General features: G+C 33.0%; 1 protein-coding gene across 1 annotated transcript; it reads right to left on the reverse strand.

The window, feature by feature from the left end:
• Positions 1 to 432: 432 nt before the first annotated feature.
• On the reverse strand, positions 433 to 25880 carry LOC134852076 (beta-1,3-galactosyl-O-glycosyl-glycoprotein beta-1,6-N-acetylglucosaminyltransferase 4-like). Its single transcript, XM_063868355.1, has 8 exons — positions 25853 to 25880; positions 22161 to 22321; positions 21618 to 21775; positions 21323 to 21333; positions 21094 to 21198; positions 6105 to 6371; positions 1270 to 1484; positions 433 to 594 (listed from the first exon to the last, which is right to left on the reverse strand). The coding sequence occupies exons 1-8, from the start codon at positions 25878 to 25880 to the stop codon at positions 433 to 435; spliced, it is 1107 nt and encodes a 368-aa protein (XP_063724425.1).
• Positions 25881 to 26467: the final 587 nt, after the last annotated feature.

The following is a 26467-nucleotide window of genomic DNA, read 5'->3' on the forward strand; positions in this document are numbered from 1 at the left end:
TTAATAAATTTCGAGCGACTAATAGATGAGAGGGAAAACCCAACAGTCTGAATGAAGGGAAAATTATGTCTGTTTAAGAATGAGTTTGAGCAAAACAATGTGCTTCCTTTCACCGATTGGTTTTACTTTTAGTCTACTCGCAGTCGAATAGCTTTGAAAAATAAAACCTGTTGAAGCTCAGCTTGAACATTGACTATCTTAGACTTTTTATTGTAGTTAAAAAAGCAGTTTTTTTACAAATTTTGTTACTGATACTGATTATCATTCAGGCATTGTTATTAACACCGAAAAATTTCAGCTGAGAATTGTTTTCTAAGAAGGGATAATTTTTGAGCGCAGTTCGTTTTGATCGTTGCTCTTGTTTCACTTTTCTGTAATAAAAAGACAAAGCGCAGTCCCACGCCATTGGTTCAAAATCCCATAGAAATTTATTTATAAACAGGTATCTCCCAGCTGGTTTGTCTGAGAAAAATGGTAGTGATCGTACTCCAAATATGCAGATATTGTGTCGAATTTTTCCACTGGGACACAAATTTGGTCTTCGACCATAATCTTCCACCCATATTTTGAACCTGTTGAATTTGTTCTCCATACCTGAAACATAACCATCAATTAGTTCAAAATGAACTCAAAAAAACCAAAAAAAAACATCCTTTTTGCACTTATGTTATCGGAGAGTATGAATTGTCATGCGCTTGTAAAATTTTTGAAAAAACAAGCTAAAAAAGCGTTTTTAGGCACCTTTTAGAAAAAATCTATCCAAAAAAGTTGCATTTTTTGGCGCGCGCTCCCCTTCAAAATTAGTATATATTGGCGCCAAAGTCGCTCTTAGAAACTTTTAGGGTTGATCAGCCAAAATTGGATATCAAAAAATAATTTTTTGTGCCAACCGAAATCAAAATATTTTTAGTCTTCATTTACAACATCATTGGTTGAGCAGAAGTACCGACTGCGGACAAGAGATGAAACCGAGTCGAAAACATTCCGAAAACGACATACTTGCAGAAGTTATTAGGACATCTTCATGTATCAAAAACCATTAACTAATTTTGATTGAATGGTATTCAGCTTTTTAAAATTTGTACTATGTTTGTACTATTGCATGCAACGATTAAAGACGTGAAAAGTTCTACATGAAAAATTCGATTTAAAATCAGTGAAAAATGATTTCATAATTATCGATCGGCTATCACTATTCAAATTACTCTGGAAATAACCTAGAATAGTTTTGGCGTTCGTTTCTCGTTTCCTTCCACCTGGAAAACCAACTTGCCAGTTGTACTGGAGAATTGCAATTATAGCTTCTTCGGGAAAATTGTGTGGGCTGAAAGCTTCGAAAAGTTCCGACACAACTTGGGTTGGGTCATTGACTAGAAAAGTAACAGCTTCGAATGATAAAACAAAGTGAGCTGAACTCTTGAATTTGCTCAGACCACGTGGAAGTGTTTTCGGGAACCATTGCAGTGAGTTGATATACTCTGGACCTGAAAGACAGAATTCTATGATACCAATTCGTTGAATGGTTTCAAAAAATTATTTTTCTCTCTAAATAAAAATGCGTAGAAAACCAAAATTGCTTTTAATTCTACCCCACATTTTGTAAAAAAAAAAAAGGATTTCACTTGATCCAATAAAGCATTATAGATGATAACACCCAAATTTTATACAGCTATAAGTTTTTAAAAAAATTGCCCAAAAATGAAATTGTTTTATTAGCGAGGCCAAACAATGCACTGGATAGGTACGAAAATCGGTGTTTGTAGGCCAATGGAACCCTGAGACAAGTCTTGTTCCAAAATTTAAATGGATTTCTCCGTCAAAATTCCGAGATCAAGTACGTGTAACGTGGATTTTGTCGACACATTAACTTGTCGCGGATTCTGCAACGAGCGAATTGTAAGCAAATGTAAGCGGATTCCGCAAATTGTTAAAACGTATTAAAAAGTAGATATTTAATCATAACTTTTTGATAATACAAAATCTTGGGCTTAATCGTTCAAATAATAAATCAAAACTGAGCAACTGATATTTACTTATCCGTAATTTAACTTAATAGATACCATGTCACAAATTAAAACCACAGACTTAGTCAAGTTATTTTGAATCGACTAAAGAAACTCAATTTCAATTGCCCGTTGAAATGAAGACACGGACAATTGACCCATGTTCTTTTAATTCGCCTATTGTTACCCTTAGGCATATATTAAGTTGGCACCATTTTTGACGTTCGGACATTTTGGGGTGAATTTTGGAATCTTTCATCCCAACTGTAATTTCTAAAAATTGTTTCAAAATTTGGCATGGATGGTGCTATACTGATAAAATACACATAATCTACAATCTACAATATCGTAAAATCATTGGTTTTTGCATGAAACCTGTTGTTGTCAAAGAAGGAGAGGGGCATTAATAGAGCAGAAGTTTTTTTTGAAAAATCGACGATGGAAATCATATTAGTTTGAGCAGGAATACAGAGTGCAGAGCAAAAGATAGAATCGCGCCGAAATTTTCCGAAAACGACATAAATGCAGAAACTATGTTTATGAATCAAAAACCAAAAGTTAATTTTGATTGAATAACAAGTAGGTTAATTCGGGATAGTAATGTAGCAAATTCAAAAGGTAATATGGTAACAACAGAGGGAAAGATTAACAAAAATGAGGAAAAATACAAGTTTTCAACTGTTCAAACAATTTAAGGATTTTTTTGAAGATTCCGAAGGCTTTTTGAAGTATATCTTGCTTGGTTTAAGCAAATCCGCCGAATGATAAAACCAAATGAAGTTTTGCAACTGTTCTGTTTTATGGACAAAACCTATTGAATACTAAAATCAGAGGTTATTAAAGGAAGCCCCAGAAGCTTGAAAACTTAAATTAGAAGTTAATTTGTTTGAAAAACTTTCTAAACTGTATCGCCGGTTTATCTTACGAAGATGTAATTGAACAAGACTACTTGTAACAAGGCTAAGCCCTGAATTGAATGACTGCATTTTCAGGTCCGTGGAAAAAAATTAACCTAAAATCTAAGTGAACATTTCAAAAAAAACATGAATCACAAAATTTTTTTGAAAACCATCCCCCACACAAACTAGATAAATTGCAATTTATATATTTCGCATACAGCAAAGCATTAAATTGAACATATATTATGCCTCAAATCCAATTCGGATTAATAACCTGCTCATGCCTCATTTAGCACAAAAACATTGCTCAATAATTATCCCAAATTGGCAAATCTTTAAACCCCCATTGCTTAAGAAAATACAATCAAGGTGAACACAGTTTTTTAAATTCAGGTCAAGAAAACAAAATTTTTGAATTACTTAAAACAGTTCCTTCAAAAAATAATAGTTGCAAGGTCGAATTTCGCCTGGAGAAAAAATCAACTCGAGCAGAAATATTCCGTTAGTTTTTTTCAAAATTAGATCAAATTGCATGCCTCAGTTCAAATTGGAACGATTTGTAAGCCGGATTAAATCGCCGCCTCTGCGTTAGCCACACGAATTTTGTCGCTCATTAAATATCTTCATTTGACCAAATCGGTTATCTTTGAATACCTAACTTGCAGTATCCATGGCTTTTTTCCAAAGTAGTTGCACACTTGCGACTTGAAATTAGGAAAAAAATTCACTGACACAACGTTTCAGATACACATTCTTGAAATTGTATGAAACTTCTTGTCAAGCATAGAGATGAGGAACTGAAAAAGAACAATAGACGAGAAATAGATGGAATTTTGTGTTTAAAAAAAAATTTCAATTTGTTTGAGACTCAATTTAAAAAATCACCTTCACGCTATTGATATATCTAAAGTAACAGGGTGAAAGGAAACTTTAAGTAACAATTACAAATTGATTTTAATTGATCATATATAGCAAATTTTAAAATCGACCAGGCCTCGATTAAATTTGGAACGATTTCATATCCGCGTACGCGATAATAGCGCGAAATATCTCGCGTGTGTCATTAACTCAATGTGGGCAATTTGGTAGTTCTTACAAATCCCAGTTTTATAAAAATGAGCAGAGGTGAAGTTTTGTTTAGTGTTTGGGCTCATGACATTACTACCTTTCGGATGATCGAAGAAAGTTTTATTTACGGGTAATTTTATCTGAAAAAAAACGCCCAGAGCAAAAATTTTCCGTCACATTCTTCAAAAGTCGGAACAATAAGACTGCTCGTTTATGACGGCACAAAACACTTGGATGTTCAATTAGCCCTTAGCTGGTTCTGAACAATTTTTTTCGCAAATATAATCTATTCCCTATCTTAATGAGTTCTTAATTCCCTACCATGTTTTAATACATAGGGAAATCTATACACTATACATGGGAAATTCGGGCGCCGAAAAAACTTACCATCTGAAACTTAGCATCTGAAACCTGCTATCCTAACACATTGGGAAACCTATTCCCTATCTTAATACTTTGGGAAATCTATAGCCTATGTTAATACATAGGGTGCTGACCGGATGTTCTATAGCCTATGTTAATACATGGCGGTTAGCACCCCCCCCCTGCTGAACTGCTCCAACATATACTACTCTCGTTTTTTCCGGTTTCCTTGCGTTTATTATCCTTTTCCAACTCCCAGTTGCCTATGTTTTTGAGGGAGTTTCAAACAACTTAATTAACAGTTCGAAAAAAAACATCAAATGTATAAAAAAGTGGAAAAAACAATATCTAAAATGAATAAATTTGTTTAAAGTCTTAGGTAAGATGATAGTATACTTGGAACGATTTTTACGATTTTTTACAATTAGTTTTTTGCGGAGATATTTAATTGGAATAACTTTATCCAGAATAACAAGTTTTAAAAACAAAAAAAAATCAAAAAATGAATAGAAAAAATGGACTGTTTCTCTCAATCAGTGGATAGATTCAAGCAATTAATAAATTTCGAGCGACTAATAGATGAGAGGGAAAACCCAACAGTCTGAATGAAGGGAAAATTATGTCTGTTTAAGAATGAGTTTGAGCAAAACAATGTGCTTCCTTTCACCGATTGGTTTTACTTTTAGTCTACTCGCAGTCGAATAGCTTTGAAAAATAAAACCTGTTGAAGCTCAGCTTGAACATTGACTATCTTAGACTTTTTATTGTAGTTAAAAAAGCAGTTTTTTTACAAATTTTGTTACTGATACTGATTATCATTCAGGCATTGTTATTAACACCGAAAAATTTCAGCTGAGAATTGTTTTCTAAGAAGGGATAATTTTTGAGCGCAGTTCGTTTTGATCGTTGCTCTTGTTTCACTTTTCTGTAATAAAAAGACAAAGCGCAGTCCCACGCCATTGGTTCAAAATCCCATAGAAATTTATTTATAAACAGGTATCTCCCAGCTGGTTTGTCTGAGAAAAATGGTAGTGATCGTACTCCAAATATGCAGATATTGTGTCGAATTTTTCCACTGGGACACAAATTTGGTCTTCGACCATAATCTTCCACCCATATTTTGAACCTGTTGAATTTGTTCTCCATACCTGAAACATAACCATCAATTAGTTCAAAATGAACTCAAAAAAACCAAAAAAAAACATCCTTTTTGCACTTATGTTATCGGAGAGTATGAATTGTCATGCGCTTGTAAAATTTTTGAAAAAACAAGCTAAAAAAGCGTTTTTAGGCACCTTTTAGAAAAAATCTATCCAAAAAAGTTGCATTTTTTGGCGCGCGCTCCCCTTCAAAATTAGTATATATTGGCGCCAAAGTCGCTCTTAGAAACTTTTAGGGTTGATCAGCCAAAATTGGATATCAAAAAATAATTTTTTGTGCCAACCGAAATCAAAATATTTTTAGTCTTCATTTACAACATCATTGGTTGAGCAGAAGTACCGACTGCGGACAAGAGATGAAACCGAGTCGAAAACATTCCGAAAACGACATACTTGCAGAAGTTATTAGGACATCTTCATGTATCAAAAACCATTAACTAATTTTGATTGAATGGTATTCAGCTTTTTAAAATTTGTACTATGTTTGTACTATTGCATGCAACGATTAAAGACGTGAAAAGTTCTACATGAAAAATTCGATTTAAAATCAGTGAAAAATGATTTCATAATTATCGATCGGCTATCACTATTCAAATTACTCTGGAAATAACCTAGAATAGTTTTGGCGTTCGTTTCTCGTTTCCTTCCACCTGGAAAACCAACTTGCCAGTTGTACTGGAGAATTGCAATTATAGCTTCTTCGGGAAAATTGTGTGGGCTGAAAGCTTCGAAAAGTTCCGACACAACTTGGGTTGGGTCATTGACTAGAAAAGTAACAGCTTCGAATGATAAAACAAAGTGAGCTGAACTCTTGAATTTGCTCAGACCACGTGGAAGTGTTTTCGGGAACCATTGCAGTGAGTTGATATACTCTGGACCTGAAAGACAGAATTCTATGATACCAATTCGTTGAATGGTTTCAAAAAATTATTTTTCTCTCTAAATAAAAATGCGTAGAAAACCAAAATTGCTTTTAATTCTACCCCACATTTTGTAAAAAAAAAAAGGATTTCACTTGATCCAATAAAGCATTATAGATGATAACACCCAAATTTTATACAGCTATAAGTTTTTAAAAAAATTGCCCAAAAATGAAATTGTTTTATTAGCGAGGCCAAACAATGCACTGGATAGGTACGAAAATCGGTGTTTGTAGGCCAATGGAACCCTGAGACAAGTCTTGTTCCAAAATTTAAATGGATTTCTCCGTCAAAATTCCGAGATCAAGTACGTGTAACGTGGATTTTGTCGACACATTAACTTGTCGCGGATTCTGCAACGAGCGAATTGTAAGCAAATGTAAGCGGATTCCGCAAATTGTTAAAACGTATTAAAAAGTAGATATTTAATCATAACTTTTTGATAATACAAAATCTTGGGCTTAATCGTTCAAATAATAAATCAAAACTGAGCAACTGACATTTACTTATCCGTAATTTAACTTAATAGATACCATGTCACAAATTAAAACCACAGACTTAGTCAAGTTATTTTGAATCGACTAAAGAAACTCAATTTCAATTGCCCGTTGAAATGAAGACACGGACAATTGACCCATGTTCTTTTAATTCGCCTATTGTTACCCTTAGGCATATATTAAGTTGGCACCATTTTTGACGTTCGGACATTTTGGGGTGAATTTTGGAATCTTTCATCCCAACTGTAATTTCTAAAAATTGTTTCAAAATTTGGCATGGATGGTGCTATACTGATAAAATACACATAATCTACAATCTACAATATCGTAAAATTATTGGTTTTTGCATGAAACCTGTTGTTGTCAAAGAAGGAGAGGGGCATTAATAGAGCAGAAGTTTTTTTTGAAAAATCGACGATGGAAATCATATTAGTTTGAGCAGGAATACAGAGTGCAGAGCAAAAGATAGAATCGCGTCGAAATTTTCCGAAAACGACATAAATGCAGAAACTATGTTTATGAATCAAAAACCAAAAGTTAATTTTGATTGAATAACAAGTAGGTTAATTCGGGATAGTAATGTAGCAAATTCAAAAGGTAATATGGTAACAACAGAGGGAAAGATTAACAAAAATGAGGAAAAATACAAGTTTTCAACTGTTCAAACAATTTAAGGATTTTTTTGAAGATTCCGAAGGCTTTTTGAAGTATATCTTGCTTGGTTTAAGCAAATCCGCCGAATGATAAAACCAAATGAAGTTTTGCAACTGTTCTGTTTTATGGACAAAACCTATTGAATACTAAAATCAGAGGTTATTAAAGGAAGCCCCAGAAGCTTGAAAACTTAAATTAGAAGTTAATTTGTTTGAAAAACTTTCTAAACTGTATCGCCGGTTTATCTTACGAAGATGTAATTGAACAAGACTACTTGTAACAAGGCTAAGCCCTGAATTGAATGACTGCATTTTCAGGTCCGTGGAAAAAAATTAACCTAAAATCTAAGTGAACATTTCAAAAAAAACATGAATCACAAAATTTTTTTGAAAACCATCCCCCACACAAACTAGATAAATTGCAATTTATATATTTCGCATACAGCAAAGCATTAAATTGAACATATATTATGCCTCAAATCCAATTCGGATTAATAACCTGCTCATGCCTCATTTAGCACAAAAACATTGCTCAATAATTATCCCAAATTGGCAAATCTTTAAACCCCCATTGCTTAAGAAAATACAATCAAGGTGAACACAGTTTTTTAAATTCAGGTCAAGAAAACAAAATTTTTGAATTACTTAAAACAGTTCCTTCAAAAAATAATAGTTGCAAGGTCGAATTTCGCCTGGAGAAAAAATCAACTCGAGCAGAAATATTCCGTTAGTTTTTTTCAAAATTAGATCAAATTGCATGCCTCAGTTCAAATTGGAACGATTTGTAAGCCGGATTAAATCGCCGCCTCTGCGTTAGCCACACGAATTTTGTCGCTCATTAAATATCTTCATTTGACCAAATCGGTTATCTTTGAATACCTAACTTGCAGTATCCATGGCTTTTTTCCAAAGTAGTTGCACACTTGCGACTTGAAATTAGGAAACAAATTCACTGACACAACGTTTCAGATACACATTCTTGAAATTGTATGAAACTTCTTGTCAAGCATAGAGATGAGGAACTGAAAAAGAACAATAGACGAGAAATAGATGGAATTTTGTGTTTAAAAAAAATTTCAATTTGTTTGAGACTCAATTTAAAAAATCACCTTCACGCTATTGATATATCTAAAGTAACAGGGTGAAAGGAAACTTTAAGTAACAATTACAAATTGATTTTAATTGATCATATATAGCAAATTTTAAAATCGTCCAGGCCTCGATTAAATTTGGAACGATTTCATATCCGCGTACGCGATAATAGCGCGAAATATCTCGCGTGTGTCATTAACTCAATGTGGGCAATTTGGTAGTTCTTACAAATCCCAGTTTTATAAAAATGAGCAGAGGTGAAGTTTTGTTTAGTGTTTGGGCTCATGACATTACTACCTTTCGGATGATCGAAGAAAGTTTTATTTACGGGTAATTTTATCTGAAAAAAAACGCCCAGAGCAAAAATTTTCCGTCACATTCTTCAAAAGTCGGAACAATAAGACTGCTCGTTTATGACGGCACAAAACACTTGGATGTTCAATTAGCCATTAGCTGGTTCTGAACAATTTTTTTCGCAAATATAAGATTCTTAGACTTCGAAGTTTAAAATTGCCATCATCAAATCGTAGGTGCTAAAATTTGAATACAATTCGGAAATTATTAGACTGAATGAATCAAAATGGAATGTTTATGAGTGCGAGCTAACTTGCGACGCATAAATAAATTGCGTTTTAACGTATTGGAAAATGAACGAGATATTTCCAAGTGAAATTGCACTAGTGCAAGCATACCCGCATGCGTCAAAACGTTCGTTGCTAAATTGGTCTCAATAAAAAACGCATCCCTAGCACAGTTTTTTTCAATTTTTTGAAATTTATTAGGGAAATCGATTTCAATTAACCATCGATAACATTCGAGCTTCTCAATTTTTGAAGAGCTTCAGTCAGCTCCAAATTTGTGAACAAAGGCAGCTCTTCTCTAGATGACTTAATCAAATACTCCACTCTTTTGAGAACTTCTAAAAGAATTACTAAACAACTCTAAAGTTTAACCACCCCACCCAGTGGCGTGCGCAGAAATCTAGTTAAAACTATGAGAATTCTATTTTTTAAACCATTTTTTGCGCCGCAAAAAAAAGCCGAAAAGGCGTTTTCAGGCCCTTTTTAGAAATTTTTCACCAACAAATACCTAACTTGAAGTATCCATGGCTTTTTCCTGAAGTAGTTGTATACTTGCGACTTGATATTATAAAAATATTTCACTGACGCGACGTTTCAGATACAAGTTTTTTAAATTATCTGAAAATTTTTGTCAAGCATAGAGATGAGGGACTAAAAGAGAACAATAGACGAAAAATAGTTTTTTTTGTGTCAAATTGGTGAACTTTAATTTAAGATAAATATTTATTGATTTTTGTTTGAGACTTGTTTTTTTTTTTAAAATCACCTGAACGCTATTATTATATTTAAAAAAACAGGGTGAAGGGAAACTTTAAGTACCAGTTACAAATTGATTTGAATTGATTATATATAGCAAAGTTTAAATTCGACCAGAAAGCAGGTTTCGATTAAATTAGAAACAATTTCATAGCCGCGTACGCGAAAATAGCACGAAATAAATCGCGTGTGTTATTAACTCGATGTAGGCAATTTGGTAGTTTTTAAAAGTCGCCATGTTTGAAAAAATGAGCACTGGTGAAATATTGTTTAATATTTGAGCTCAATCATTACTACCTTTCGGATGATTGAAGAAAATTTGTTATAAGCGGTGTTTTTGTATAAAGAAAAAACCGCCCAGGGCAAAAAAAAATCCGTCACGTTCTTTAAAAGTTGGAACAACAAGACTGCCTGTTTACGAGGGCACCAAAGCTTTGGATGTTTAATTTAAATCTTAACTGGTTCTGAATATTTTTGGGCAACGATAAATTTGTCAGACTTCGAACTTTAAAATGACCATTAACAAATCGTAGGTGCTAAAGTTTGAATACAATACGAAAATAATTTGACTGAACGAATCATCTAGTTTGCCTCAATTCAAAATGGAATGTTTATAATGAAAAATAGAAGTTTTCAACGGTTCAAACAATTTAAAGATTTTTTTGAAGATTCCGAAGGCTTTTTGAAGTATATCTTGGTTGGTATAAGCAAATCCGCCAAATGATAAAACCAAATGGACAAAACCTCTTGAATACTAAAATTATAGGTTATTAAAGGTAGCCCCAGAAGCTTGGAAACTTAAATTAGAAACTAATTTGTTTGAAAAAAACTTTCTAAACTGTATCGCCGGTTTATCTTACGAAGATATCATTGAACAAGACTACTTGTAACAAGGTTAAGTCCTGAATTGAATGACTGCATTTTCAGGTCTGTGGAAAAAAAATAACCTAAATTCTAAATGAACCTTTCAAAAAAACATGAATCACAAATTTTTTTGAAAACCATCCCCCACACAAACTAGATAAATTGCAATTGTTATTTTTCGCATACAGCAAAGCATTAAATTGAACAAATATTATGCCTCAAAACCAATTCGGATTAATAACCTGCTCATGCCTCATTTAGCACAAAAAACATTGCTCAATAATTATCCCAAATTGGCAAATCTTTGAACCCCCATTATTTAAGAAAATACAATCAAGGTGAACACAGTTTTTTCATTCAGGTCAAGAGAACAAAAATTTTTGATTGACATAAAACAGATCCTTCAAAAAATAATAGTTGCAAGGTCGATATTTGCCTGGAGAAAAAATCAACTCGAGGAGAAATATTCCGTTAGTTTCATCGAAGCTGGAACAAAAAATTTACCAGAGCGTCATACTGCAAAAATTCACAAAAAACAAGAACAAGAATGTTCTTTACTGTCTTTGCAGTAGTTTTCAATTTAAAAGAAACTGATAAAACTTTAAAAATCTTAAAACTTAATTGAAAAAATTTTGATTTGTTTTTGGAAATCATTCCATCGCACCATTTTTTAAAAACAAAGTTATGTTTTCATCCTATAGAAACGTATCAATTAGATCAAGTTGCATGCCTCAGTTCAAATTGGAACGATTTGTAAGCCGGATTAAATCGCCGCCTCTGCGTTAGCCACACGAATTTTGTCGCTCATTAAATATCTTGATTTGACCAAATCGGTTATCTTCAAATACCTAACTTGCAGTATCCATGGCTTTTTTCCGAAAAAGTTGCACATTGGCGACTTGAAATTAGGAAAAAGTTTCACTGACACAACGTTTCAGATACACATTCTTAAATTTGTATCAAAATTTTTGTCAAGCATAGAGATGAAGAACTGAAAAAGAACAATAGACGATAAATAGATGGAATTTTTGTGTCAAAAAGATGAAGTTTAGTTTTTAAAAAAAAATTTTCTATTTGTTTGAGACTCAATTAAAAAAATCACTTTCACGCTATTGATATATCTAAAGAAACAGGCTGAAAGGAAAATTTAAGTAATAATTAAAAATTGTTTTTAATATATCATGTATAGCCATTTTTGAAATCGACCAGGCCTCGATTAAATTTGGAACGATTTCATATCCGCGTACGCGATAATAGCGCGAAATATCTCGCATGTGTCATTAACTCGATGTGGGCAATTTGGTAGTTTTTACAAATCCCAGTTTAAGAAAAATGAGCAGAGGTAAAATTTTGTTTAGTATTTGAGCTCATGACATTACTACCTTTCGGATGATCGAAAAAAGTTTGTTATTTACGGGTATTTCTGTATGGAAAAAAACCGCCCAGAGCAAAAATTTTCCGTCACATTCTTTAAGAGTCGGAACAATAAGACTGCTCTTTTATGACGGAACCAAACACTTGGATGTTCAAATAGCCCTTAGCTGGTTCTGAACAATTTTTTGGCAAATATAGGATTCTTAGACTTCGAAGTTTAAAATTGCCATCATCAAATCGTAGGTGCTAAAGTTTGAAAACAATTCGGAAATTATTTGACTGAATGAATCAAATTGGAATCTTTATGAGTGCGAGCTAACTTGCGACGCATATATAAATTGCGTTTTAAAAGCATTGGAAAATGAACGAGATGTATTTCAAGTGAAATTGCACTAGTGCAAGCTTACCCGCATGCGTCAAATCGTTCGTTGCTAAATTGGTCTCAATAAAAAACGAAACCCTAGCTCATTTTTCTTCAATATTTTGAAATTTATTATGGAAAACGATTTCAATTAACCATCGAAAACCTTCGCGCTTCTCATTTTTTGAAGAGCTTCAGTCAGCTCCAAATTTGTGAACAAAGGCAGCTCTTCTCTAGTTGACTTAATCAAATACTTCCACTCTTTTGAGAACTTCTAAAAGAATTACTAACAACTCTAGTTTAACCACCCCACCCAGTGGCGTGCGCAGAAATCTCCTAAAAAACTATGAGAATCCTATTTTTTAAACCATTTTTCGCCCCGCAAATAAAAAGCCGAAAAGGCGTTTTCAGGCCCTTTTAGAAATTTTTCACCAACAAATACCTAACTTGAAGTATCCATGGTTTTTTCCTGAAGTAGTTGTATACTTGCGACTTGATATTAGAAAAATATTTCACTGACACGATGTTTCAGATACAAGTTTTTGAAATTATCTGAAAGTTTTTGTCAAGCATAGAGATGAGGGACTAAAAGAGAACAATAGACGAAAAATAGTTGTGTTTTTTTGTGTCGAATTGATGAACTTTATTTCAAGATAAAATTTTATTGATTTTTGATTGAGACTTGTTTTTTTAAATAATCATCTTCACGCTATTATTATATTTAAAGTAACAGGGTGAAGGGAAACTTTAAGTACCAGTTACAAAATGATTTGAATTGATCATATATAGCAAAGTTTAAAAGCGACCAGATAGCAGGTTTCAATTAAATTTGAAACAATTTCATAGCCGCGTACGCAATAATAGCACGAACTATATCGCTGGTGTTATTAACTCGATGTGGGCAATTTGGTACTTTTTAAAAATCTCCTTAATTAAAAAAATTACCACTGGTGAAATATTCTTTAATATTTGAGCTCAATCATTTTTACCTTTCGGATGATTGAAGAAAATTTGTTATTAGCGGTAATTTTGTATGAAGCAAAAACCGCCCAGAGCAAAAAAAAAATCCGTCACGTTCTTTAAAAGTTGGAACAACAAGACTGCCTGTTTATGAGGGCACCAAAGCTTTGGATGTTTAATTTAGCTCTTAACTGGTTCTGAATATTTTTGGGCAACGATAAATTTGTTAGGCTTCGAACTTTAAAATGACCATTATCAAATCGTAGGTGCTAAAGTTTGAATACAATACGAAAATAATTTGACTGAACGAATCATCTAGTTTGCCTCAATTCAAAATGGAATGTTTATGAGGAAAAGTAGAAGTTTTAAACTTTTCAAACAATTTAAAGATTTTTTTGAAGATTCCGAAGGCTTTTTGAAGTATATCTTGGTTGGTATAAGCAAATCCGCCGAATGATAAAACCAAATGAAGTTTTGCAACTGTTCTGTTTTATGGACAAAACCTATTGAATACTAAAATCAGAGGTTGCCCCAGAAGCTTGGAAACTTAAATTAGAAACTAATTTGTTTGAAAAAACTTTCTAAACTGTATCGCCGGTTTATCTTACGAAAATATCATTGAACAAGACTACTTGTAACAAGGCTAAGCCCTGAATTGAATGACTGTAATTTCAGGTCTGTGGAAAAAAATTTACCTATATTCTAAATGAATATTTCAAAAAAACAATGAATCCTCAATTTTTTTGAAAACCATCCCCCACACAAACTAGATAAATTGCAATTGATATTTTTCACAAACAGCAAAGCGTTAAGTTGAACAAATATTATGCCTCAAATCCAATTCGGATTAATAACCTGCTCATGCCTCATTTAGCTGAAAAAACATTGCTCAATAATTATCCCAAATTGGCAAATCTTTAAACCCCCATTATTTAAGAAAATACAATCAAGGTGAACACAGTTTTTTAAATTCAGGTCAAGAGAACAAAAATTTTTGAATGACATAAAACATTTCCTTCAAAAAATAATAGTTGCAAGGTCGAATTTCGCCTGGAGAAAATATCAACTCGAGCAGAAATATTGCGTTAGTTTCTTCGGAAGCTGGAACAAAAAACTTACCAGAGCGTCATATTGCAAAAATTCACACAAAATAAGAACATGAATGTTCTTTACTGTCTTTGCAGTAGTTTTCAATTTAAAAGAAACTGATAAAACTTTAAAAATCTCAAAACTTAATTGAAAAATTTTGATTTGTTTTTGAAAATCATTCCATCGCACCATTTTTTAAAAACGAAGTTATGTTTTCATCCTATAGAAACGTATCAATTAGATCAAATTGCATGCCTCAGTTCAAATTGGAACGATTTGTAAGCCGGATTAAATCGCCGCCTCTGCGTTAGCCACACGAATTTTGTCGCTCATTAAATATCTTGATTTGACCAAATCGGTTATCTTTGAATACCTAACTTGCAGTATCCATGGCTTTTTTTCCGAAAGAGTTGCACATTTGCGACTTGAAATTAGGAAAATTATTTCACTGACACGACGTTTCAGATAAAAGTTTTTGAAATTTTCTGAAAATTTTTGTCAAGCATAGAGATGAGGGACTAAAAGAGAACAATAGATGAAAAATAGTTGTATTTTTTTGTGTCAAATTGATGAACTTTAATTTAAAATAAATTTTTATTGATTTTTGTTTGAGACTTGTTTTTTTTAAATCACCTTCACGCTATTACTATATTTAAAAAAACAAGCTGAAGGGAAACTTTAAGTACCAGTTACAAATTGATTTGAATTGATCATATATAGCAAAGTTTAAAATCGACCAGATAGCAGGTTTCGATTAAATTAGAAACAATTTCATAGCCGCGTACGCGAAAATATCACAAAGTATATCGCGTGTGTTATTAACTCGATTTAGGCAATTTGGTATTTTTTAAAAGTCGCCATGTTTAAAAAAATGAGCACTGGTGAAATATTGTTTAATATTTGAGCTCAATCATTACTACCTTTTGGATGATTGAAGAAAATTTGTTATTAGCGGTAATTTTGTATGAAGAAAAAACCGCCCAGAGCAAAAAAAAATCCGTCACGTTCTTTAAAATTTGGAATACCAAGACTGCCTGTTTATGAGGGCACCAAAGCTTTGGATGTTTAAATTAGCTCTTAACTGGTTCTGAATATTTTTGGGCAACAATAAATTTGTTAGACTTCGAACTTTAAAATGACCATTATCAGATCGTAGGTGCTAAAGTTTGAATACAATACGAAAATAATTTGACTGAACGAATCATCTAGTTTGCCTCAATTCAACTTGGAATGTTTATGAGTGCGAGCTAACTTACGACGCATAAATAAATGGCGTTTTGAAACTATTAGAAAATGAACGAGATGTTTCCAATTGAAGTTTAACTAGTGCAAGCATAACCGCCTGCGTAAAAACGTTCGTTGTTAAATTGGTCTCAATAAAAAAAACATACCTAGCATAAAACTTTTCTCACTGTTTTGAAAATCGTTTGAAGTATTGATTTCAACTAACCATCCAAAACTTTCGGGCTTCTCAGTTTTTGAAGAACTTCAATCAGTTCTAAATTTTTGAACAAAGGCAGCTCCTCTCCTGTTAAGATAATCAAATATTTCCTTTCTTTTGGAATTTTAGGAAGAATTACTTAAAAGTTCTAAAAATTAACCACCCAGAGAAAAATATGAAGTTTTTGTGTCAAATTGATGAACCTAAAATTAGAAAAAAAATTTTGAATTTTATTTGAGATCTTTTTAGAAAAAAATCCCTTCACGCTAATGATATATCTAAAGTAACAGTGTGAAACTAGACTTTAAGTAACAGTTACAATATGATTTGAATTGATCATATATAGCAACGTTTAAAATCGACCAAATAGCAGGCCTCAATTTAATTTGGAATGATTTCATATCCGCGTACGCGATAATAGCACGGAATATATCGCGTGTGTTATTAGCTCGTTGTGGGCAATTTGGTAAATTTTACTCATCCTTGTAATTTGAAAAAAGGATGTTCAAATTATCCCTTAACTGGTTCTGAATTTTTTTTTCGCAAAAGTAACTTCGTTAGACTTCGAAATTTAAAACTGCAATTATCAAATCGAAAAAAAGTCGAAGCAAAGATTTGATTACAATACGGAAATATTTTGACTAAACGAATCATCTAGCTTGCCTCAATTCAAAATGGAATGTTTGTGAGTGCGAGCTAATTTGCGACGCAACAATAAATGGCGTTTTGAAACTATTGGAAAATGAACGACCTGTTTCAAACTGAAATTTATCTAGTGCAAGCATACCCGCCTGTGTAAGAACTTTCGTTGTTAAATTGGTCTCAATAATAAAAGCATACCTAGCATAAAACTTTTCTCACTGTTTTGAAATTCGTTAGGAGTATGGATTTTAACTAACCATCCAAAACATTCGGGCTTCTCAATTTTTGAAGAACTTCAATCAGCTCCAAATTTGTGAACAAAAGCAGCTCCTCTCGGGTTAAGTTAATTGAGACTTCCATTCTCTTGGAAATTTAAGAAGAATTTTTTAACAACTCTAAAAATTAAATACCCCACCCAGTGGCGTGCGCAGAATTCTCCGGAAAACTATGAGAATCCTATTTTCTAAATCAGTTTTTGCGCCGCAAGCAAATAAAGCAGGCCAAAAAGGTGTTTTCAGGCATGTTTTAGAAAAATTTGACCAACAAATACGTAACTTGCAGTATCCATGGCTTTTTTTGAAGTAGTTGCACACTTGCAACTTTAAATTAGGAAAACACTTTCACTGACACAACGTTTCAGATACAGATTCTTAAAATTATATGGAAATTTATATCAAACATAGAGATGAGGAACTGAAAAAGAACAATAGACAAGAAAAACATGAAATTTTTGTGTCAAATTGATGAACTTAAATTTAGAAAAAAAAATTTGAATTTTATTTGAGATATGTTTAGAAAAAAATCCCTTCACGCTATTGATATATCTAAAGTAACAGTGTGAAAGGAAACTTTAAGTAACAGTTACAAATTGTTTTGAATTGATCATATATAGCAACGTTTAAAATCGACCAGATAGTAGGCCTCAATTTAATTTGGAATGATTTCATATCCGTGTACGTGATAATAGCACGGAATATATCGCGTGTGTTATTAGCTCGATGTGGGCAATTTGGTAAATTTTACTCATACTTGTAATTTGAGAAAAATGAGCACAGGTGAAATTTTGTTATGTATTTGAGCTCAAAATAATACTATCTTTCGGATGATCGAAGAAAAGTTGTTACTAACGGTAATTTAGTCTAGAAAAAAAACCACCCGGAGCAAAAAATTTCCGACTATTTCTTTAAAAGTCGGAACAACAAGACTACTCGTTTTTGAAGCCACCAAAGCCTTGGATGTTCAAATTATCCCTTAACTGGTCCTGAAATTTTTTTTCGCAAAAGTAACTTCGTTAGTCTTCGAAATTTAAAACTGCAATTATCAAATTGAAAAAAAGTCGAAGCTTATATACAAAACGGAAATATTTTGACTAAATGAATCATCTAGCTTGCCTCAATTCAAAATGGAAAATTTATGAGTGCGAGCTAATTTGCGACGCATAAATAAATGGCGTTTTGAAACAATAAGAAAATGCACGACATGTTTCCAACTGAAATTTATCTAGTGCAAGCATACCCGCCTGCGTAAAAACTTTCGTTGTTAAATTGGTCTCAATAACAAAAGCATACCTATCATAAAGTTTTTTCACTTTTATGAAATTCGTTTGGAGTATCAATTTTAACTAACCATACAAAATATTCGGGCTTCTCAATTTTTGAAGAACCGCAATCAGCTCCGAATTTGTGAGCAAAGGCAGCTCCCCTCGTGTTAAGTTAATCAAAGACTTCCATTCTTTTGGAAATTTAAGAAGAATTTTTTAAAAACTCTAAAAATTAACCACCCCAAACAGTGGCGTGCGCAAAATTCTCCAAAAAAACTATGAGAACCTTATTTTCTAAACCAATTTTTGCGCCGCAAGCAAAAAAAAGCCGGCCAAAAAGGGGTTTTCAGGCACTTTTTAGAAAATTTTGACCAACAAATACGTAACTTGAAGTATCCATGGCTTTTTTCTGAAGTAGTTGCACACTTGCAACCTTAAACTAGGAAAGCACTTTCACTGACACAACGTTTCAGATACACATTCTTAAAATTATATAGAAATTTATGTCAAGCATAAAGATGAGGAACTGAAAGTGAACAAAAGACAAGAAAAAATTGAAATTTTTGTGTCAAAATGATAAACTGTAATTAAAAAAAAAAATTTAAATTTTTTTGAGACTTTCTTTTAAAAGAATTCCTTTCACGCTATTGATATATCTAAATTAACAGGGTGAAAGAAAACTTTAAGTAACAGTAACAAATTGATTTTAATTGATCATATGTAGCAAAGTTCAAAAAAAAATCGACCAGATAAGAGGCCTCAATTAAATATGGAACGATTTCTTATCCGCGTACGCAATAATAGCACGAAATATATCGCATGTGTTTTTAACCCGATGTGGGTAATTGGTAACTTTTACAAATCCCCATAATTAAAAAAAAAGAGAACACAGGTTAAATATTGTTAAGTATTTGAGCTCATTGTCTAATAGACAACAATAACTTTCGGATTATCGATGAAAATTTGTTATAAACGCTAATTTTGTCGGGAGAATAAGCCGCCCACAGCAAAAAATTTCCGTCTAATTCTTTAAAAGTCGGAACAACAAGACTACTCGTTTTTGAGGGCAGAAAAGCCTTGGATGTTCAAATTATCCCTTAACTGGTTCTGAAAAATTTTTTCGCAAAATTAACTTCGTTAGACTTCGAACTTTAAAACTGCAATTATCAAATTGAAAAAACATCGAAGCTAAAATTTGAATACATTACGGAAATATTTTGACTAAACTAATCATCTAGCTTGCCTCAATTCAAAATGGAATGTTTATGAGTGGAGCTAATTTGCGACGCATAAACAAATGGCGTTTTGAAACTATTAGAAAATGAACGACTTGTTTCCAACTGAAATTTAACTAGTGCAAGCATACGCGCCTGCGTAAAAACTTTCGTTGTTAAATTGGTCTCAATAATAAAAGCATACCTATCATAAAGTTTTTTCACTTTTATGAAATTCTTTAGGAGTATCGATTTTAACTAACCATCCAAAACATTCGGGCTTCTCAATTTTTAAAGAACTTCAATCAGCTCCAAATTTGTGAACAAAGGCAGCTCCTCTTGGGTTAAGTTAATCAAAGACTTCCATTCTTTTGGAAATTTAAGAAGAATTTTTTAACAACTCTAAAAATTAACCACGCCACCCAGTGGCGTGCGCAAAATTCTCCAAAAAAAACCATGAGAACCCTATTTTCTAAAACATTTTTTGTGCCGCAAGCAAAAAAAAGCAGGCCAAAAAGCGTTTCAGGCACTTTTCAGAAATTTTCGACGATCAAACACGTAACTTGAAGTATCCATGGCTTTTTTCTGAAGTAGTTGCACACTTGCGACTTTAAATTAGGAAAGCACTTTCACTGACACAACGTTTCAGATACACATTCTTAAAATTATATGGAAATTTATGTCAAACATAAAGATGAGGAACCGAAAAATAAAAAAAAGACGAGAAAAAGATGAAATTTTCGTGTCAAACTGGTGAACTTTAATTTAAAAAATGTTGAATTTTGTTTCAGATTTTTTTTTAAATTCCTTTCACACTATTGATATTTCTAAAGTAACAGGGGGTGAATGGAAACTTCAAGTAACAGTTACAAATTGATTCGAATTGATCAGATGTAGCAAATTTTAAAGTCGACCAGATAGGAGGCCTCAATTAAATTTGGAACGATTTCATATCCGCGTACACAATAATAGCACGAACTATATCGCGTGTGTTATTAACACGATGTGGGAAAAATGGTCATTGATTCAAAACAAGCAGAGGTAAAATATCGTTTAGTATTTGAGCTCAAGACAACAGTAGCTTTCGGATGATCGAAAAAAAATTGTTTTAAACGGTAATTTTGTCTAGAGAAAAAACCGCCCAGAGTAAAAAATTTTTGTGTCCTCCTTTAAAATTTGGAACAACAAGACTGCTCGTTTATGAGGGCACCAAAGCCTTGGATGTTCAAATTATCCCTTAACTGTTTCTGAATAAATTTTTGGCAAAAAAAACTTTGTTAGACTTCGAAATTTGAAACTGCAATTATCAAATCGAAATAAAAATCAAAGCTAAAATTTGAATACAATAGAAATAATTTGACTGAACGAATCATCTAGTTTGCCTCAGTTCAAATTGGAACGCTTATGAGTGCGAGCTAACTTGCGACGCATAAATAAATGTCGTTTTGAAACTATTTGAAGTTAAACGAGAACTTTCCAATTGAAGTTAGGCTAGTTTGCGCATACCCACCTGAGTCAAAGCTTTCGTTGTAAAGTTGGCCTAAATAAAAAGGCACCCCTAGAGTAAATTTTTCTTACTTTTTTGAAATTCGTTAGAAGTATCAATTTTAACTAACCATCCAAAACATTGGCGCCTCTCAATTTTCGAAGAACTTCAACCAGCTCCAAATTTGTGAACAAAGGCAGCTCCTCGCCAGTTAAATTAATCGAATATTTCCATTCTTTTGAGAACTTGAAGAAATATTTAACAACTCTCTAAGAGCTCACCACCCCACTTAACTCTCATCCTAATGATCATTCGATACAATATGATGAAGTAAAATATTTTTGTTTTGAAGACTTTACCTTGCTGGAACCTTGCATGAACATGATAAATAGCATATTTAAAAAAAATTGTTTGAAGAGGGGAACAATCAGTTATTAAATACAAAGATTAAGATTATCCCACAAATTTTTTGAAAAAAAAAACAAAAAAGGGCCACAGTTTGCTGCCTCTCATTCAATAACAAAACTAAAACTCGTTATATTGGTAAACATCATCGAACAACCTTGCAAAAAATTGTTTCTGACTAAAGCAATTGAGATTGAGACCGCGACCATGAGTTAAGAAGATAATAAAACTCCCACATTCTGCTATAGCAAGGGGGGGTCAGTTGTTAAATATAAATTTAAATCCTTGATCAAGGAAGTCATGCATCGAAACTCCGCCTCCAGGATTGAAATAGTTCCATATTTTACATCCACAGGTTGACTATCAACAACTACATTATTCGGAAAGCATTTCGCCAGCTGTGCAATCTGAAATCAAACAATACCTGTTTCTCACTTTTTCTTGGTTTAACCCAAAAACAAACTCATGTGGTTCATAATGATTTATTTATAAATGCTCCTCCCCCCTTCCTAAATCAGCCCCTGCCTCACATAAGCATCAGTTTTATGGCGTAACGAGGGGTGTTTTGCGAGGTTAAGTATGAAGGCCAGATATGCTTGACAAATTGTATGCTAGGCAGACTTTCTTTTTATTGTAACAAGCGGACAGCGCGAACTGAAAAATTCTGTAAAAAATTGCAGGTGAGGGTTTGGGTAAAGAAAAAAGCCAATAAATGGTATCAAATGATGTAATCAAATGATGAAATCAAATTATGTAATCCAATGATGTAATCCAATGATGTAATGAAGTAACCTTCCTCTTAAAAGCTGAGTGTGAAGAAGCGTCCACATGGAAACAGTAGAAATTCTGCCGTCTGTAAATTGACATGAACAATTGTTCAATTTGGTCAAAATTGTGGTACACGAGCAGACTAAAGGCAATCGGGAAATTTTCTTCGTCTTTCGTAATAGGATCTGGGATGTAAAATTCTTCACGATAATCAAAGTAGGAAGAACAATTTGATATATCTGTTTTGAGTGCAGGAATTGCATGGTGATTTCGGGCAATTGATGAGTTAATCAGCTTTTCGTTAGCGTTTTTACTCCACAATAATTCACACGTTGAGTAAATTTCAGCCAAAGCGTGCGAACTTTTTTTCGGCAAAAAGGAATCAGAATTCAAAAAGTGAGCCACCGTTTGGTCAGATTTGCGGTAATTCGAGTTGAAATTTGATAAGAACAACAAGTAGATAAAATATAACAAAAAGAGAACTAATGAAAACGTCTTTGTTTTCATTTTTACACGATAATAATTGTAGCTCAGGACTTTTTTGCTCCGTACTATTTAGGATATGAACTGGTTGAAGATTTTCTGTAGTCTAATAGACAAACTCAGGATCAACTTAACATCCTCCCCCCTAAACACGTTTAGGGGAGAGGATGTTAACTTGGTTCTAAGTTAGGAATTTTCAGCCAATCAGAATCGAGCATTTTACATGCAGCCCTTAGCAAATTTAATTTAATTTAAGCACTGGGGTGGATGATCTTAACGTGGTCTATTGGGGGGAGGAGGATGTTAACTTGATCCCAAACTCAAACTCAATGTGAGATTTCATTATCGAAAAAGACAGTTGTCAAGTCAAATTTTTTGCACCGGTCTCAGGATATGGCTGAGTCGTAGAGTTTGTTCTATAGACTAGTAGATAGGAAACGCAATTTGAGTTTATTGCGCTCGGTCTTTTTTAGACAAATTTCAACTTTTTTATCAAGCAACTTGGACGAAATTGTTTTCTTGAGGTCAAAAACCAAAATACATTTCATCTGTGATAATTTTTCTTAGAATTACGGGCGGTTAAAGATTTTCAATTTGGACAATTTGGGATAATTAAGGTGTAATATACTTCGTGCTAATAACGCGTAAAAGCAGAATTAATCAGTATTAGATATCATTCCAAAGTGAAACAAGACTGCTCGTATCAGGGCAAAGCCCTGAATGTTCCGACTGCCTTTTAAGGTTTATGGAACAGTAGTAACAAGAAAATTAAATGTTAAAAAAATAAAATGAAAAAAAATTCTAAAATTTGAAATTTTTTATGAAAATCATCCCCCCACTCGCCATATAAAAGACAAAAGAGTAAATTTCTCTCTTTGCAACAACTCAATTATGGCAAATAAGCTTCTTTCAAACAATTTGGAACGATTTTTAAGACGGATTAAATCTACGCTTACGCGTTAAAAGCGCGAAATATATCGCGCGTTAATTGTCCCAAATTGGCCAAAAATGGCAATCTTTAAACCCCCATAACTTTACAAAAAAAGATTACAGGTGAAATATATTTTCAAATTTAAGCTTAAGAGAACAAACCCTTTTGAATGATAAAAAAATCCGTCAAAAACGGCTAGTTATAAGTCGAAATTTGTCTGAAGAAAAAAAAACCACCCCGAGCACAAATAATCCGTTACTTTCGTATCGAAAGTCGGAGCAACAAGACTGCTCGTACCAGGTTGAAGCCCTGATTGTTCCGACTGCAAGAGGCTTGGTGTTGAATCACCATGATAGGTTACTCTATGTTGAATATCTAATTCTGTAGTTAACACAGCATGTGCGGGGCTGATTTCCAAAATAATGTTTCCTAGAAAGTTTTTTCCATTGTTTGTAAAGCAAATGCTAACACTATTCCATAGAACTTAAAACACAGTCAAAACCTTCAGGGCTTCAAACTAGGATCAGGGCTACGAGTAGTCTTGTTTGTTTAGCCGACAAAAGCATTCGCCGACAAAAATTATTCAGTCTTAAAACTATTACTTGAACCGAGAGAAATTGATCAGAGGTACCATCTAAAAAAAGAACCAATTTTTGGCAAGAAGAACGTACCAGCTGATTTTAGCTCTAAAAAGGATAGGGTTGGTTCTACTTTTGGATTTAAATTTCTCCATAGGCGTGAAATTGTGGGAATCAGTTTACTTTAAACGAGTTGTCACAAGGAGTATAAAATAATTTTCTCGCTGGAAAAATTTTAAGATGATCTACTTTTTTTCATTTCAGTTATCAAACAAGATTTTCACTCCCCTATCAAAACTACTGCGCACAGTGAAAAAGGTCTTTTTGAGATCCGGAATAAACTTATTTGTTGAAATCAAGAGTTGGTACTTTCATAGAGCACTTGCTCATAGCCAATGTAAAATTTTTGATGTCGTTGTTGCCCAAAATGTGTTTTTTTTTGTCGTTAAAATTACGTTTATTTTTATCTACTAGTGTATAAATGCAAATGAACAGAGTAAACAATAAGTAAAACAATTAAACGGCCTATGGCTACATGGAAGCAATCTCTGAAAATGATTAAGTCAGAAGTCAAACGCAATTTCTTGCGATTATGGCGATTATTGTTTCGTTCAAATTCAGTGTCAAGCAAGTCGCCAAATACTATGAATGACCCGATGGAGTATTTTTAATTTTGTACATAAAAAAAGTTTAAATGGCATTTTTTTGCATGGCCACAGAAGTGCTGAAATTTTTTTCTTGGAAAAGAAATTTGAAGTCAATTTGTTTTGGAGAAATTCTTTTGGGTTGTTAGACCACTGTTCAAACACTCCAAAACAAACGGCGCAATGATTTGCTGTCAACATTATCGAATGAACCCATTTTAAAGCGTTTGACATGTCCTGACAACAACTATTAGCATTAATTTTGATAGCTAATAGTTGCGGAAAGAGCAAAAATAACTGCGGAAACTGACATTTAAAATTAAATCGAATGGAAGTTATAAAAATAAATAAAGTACATGTTAAATAACAATATCAAGCAATTTTTCAATAAATTTCATAAAATAATGTTCTTTATGGTAAATTAGTTAAGAAAAAAAGCAAACTTTTTGTGTTTTTAATCTAGGCGGACTAGTAAAATATAGCAACAGCTTTAAAATTTTTTGTGAACTATTTTCTCAACCAGGTTGATCAAGGATCGTGTGTATTAAATGTACACGGGCATGGAGGTTCACTAGAGTATGATGCAGTTTCACGATACATTTCAGTACGATGTGTTTTAATCTACTGATGTTTCTCTATTATCAGTTCGAGTTTAACCGACTGTCAAAAATTGTCAACCATCGTAGATTTTCATGATTTTAATTAATCCTATCCATGAAGGGATTTTTGATTTTCTTAGTCTTATTTCCAACAGAGCGCTCTATTAAGCTTAAAAAACCTGTTATTACTGCAGTGAAAATTGAAAACTTCAAATCACAACTGAAACTGTTTTAATATGATTTATCACTTGACTCAATCTGAATTACTTTTGCGTGGAATAAAAAAAAAGAAGACACTAAAATAAATTCGGCTGCAAATTTCCTCGTTACATTCAGTGATCGAAATAATAAAAACGAATTTAATCGTTTCAAAATTGAAAATACAGCGGCCTCAAACTGGTTGCCTCAAAAAAGTTTACTGAGACAACAAAATTAACGGGTTAGGGGACAAAAAAGTTGAGCAGACATTCACGGTACGAACTTCTCTTTCGGTCAGTGTAAGCTATCATTAAGAATAGGAAGTTTGTTTTGACAAACGTCTTCAGTGAGATAGCATTTGGTGACATCTAAAATGTGGCACGAAGGTCCTGTAAAGCCAGAGAACAGGTGGTTGTTGCTGTATGAGCTTGAAGAAACATTTTTCCCATAAACTAGCCAAATGAAGAATTGCCTTTTGAAAAAATTTTGCCTTTTTCAGTAATACACATGCTAAGTGCTGATTTTTAATTGGCTGAATCCGAAAGACTTTGTACAACAAAAAAACTAATAAATAATTTTTCAGGTGCAAAAACCATTGAGCTCTGCAAATTTTCCAGTGGATCAAAATTTGCAGTGCTTTCCAAAGACATAATTCACGATAATATTGTCCTCAGAATTTGGTGAACAATGAAATTCGGCTCTTTTCACATTTTGCTGAAGTCTGTCAGTTATTCCGCAATCAAGAGCATGTTTTGCCGAATGACATCATCAACTAGGAGTCATTTTCTAAAAATATACTTGAAGTACTTTTTGTTACGCGGGGTTTACTAGTTCGATAGGTAGTTGTAGTTTTGCTAAAATTAGCACTGGTTTAAATGATCACTATTTTCTCGAATTT

This window comes from Symsagittifera roscoffensis, chromosome 7 (assembly GCF_963678635.1).
Source record: "Symsagittifera roscoffensis chromosome 7, txSymRosc1.1, whole genome shotgun sequence".
Classification (NCBI taxonomy): domain Eukaryota; kingdom Metazoa; phylum Xenacoelomorpha; order Acoela; family Convolutidae; genus Symsagittifera; species Symsagittifera roscoffensis.

Excerpts from the sequence above, each read along its gene's own strand:
- LOC134852076 (XM_063868355.1), bottom strand. The coding sequence starts at position 25,880 with ATGATAGCTTACACTGACCGAAAGAGAA. Across the intron at positions 6,372-21,093 it reads AGGCGCCAATGTTTTGGATG|GTCCAGAGTATATCAACTCA; the intron begins GTTAGTTAAAAT and ends TCTGTCTTTCAG. Across the intron at positions 1,485-6,104 it reads GAACGCCAAAACTATTCTAG|GTCCAGAGTATATCAACTCA; the intron begins GTTATTTCCAGA and ends TCTGTCTTTCAG.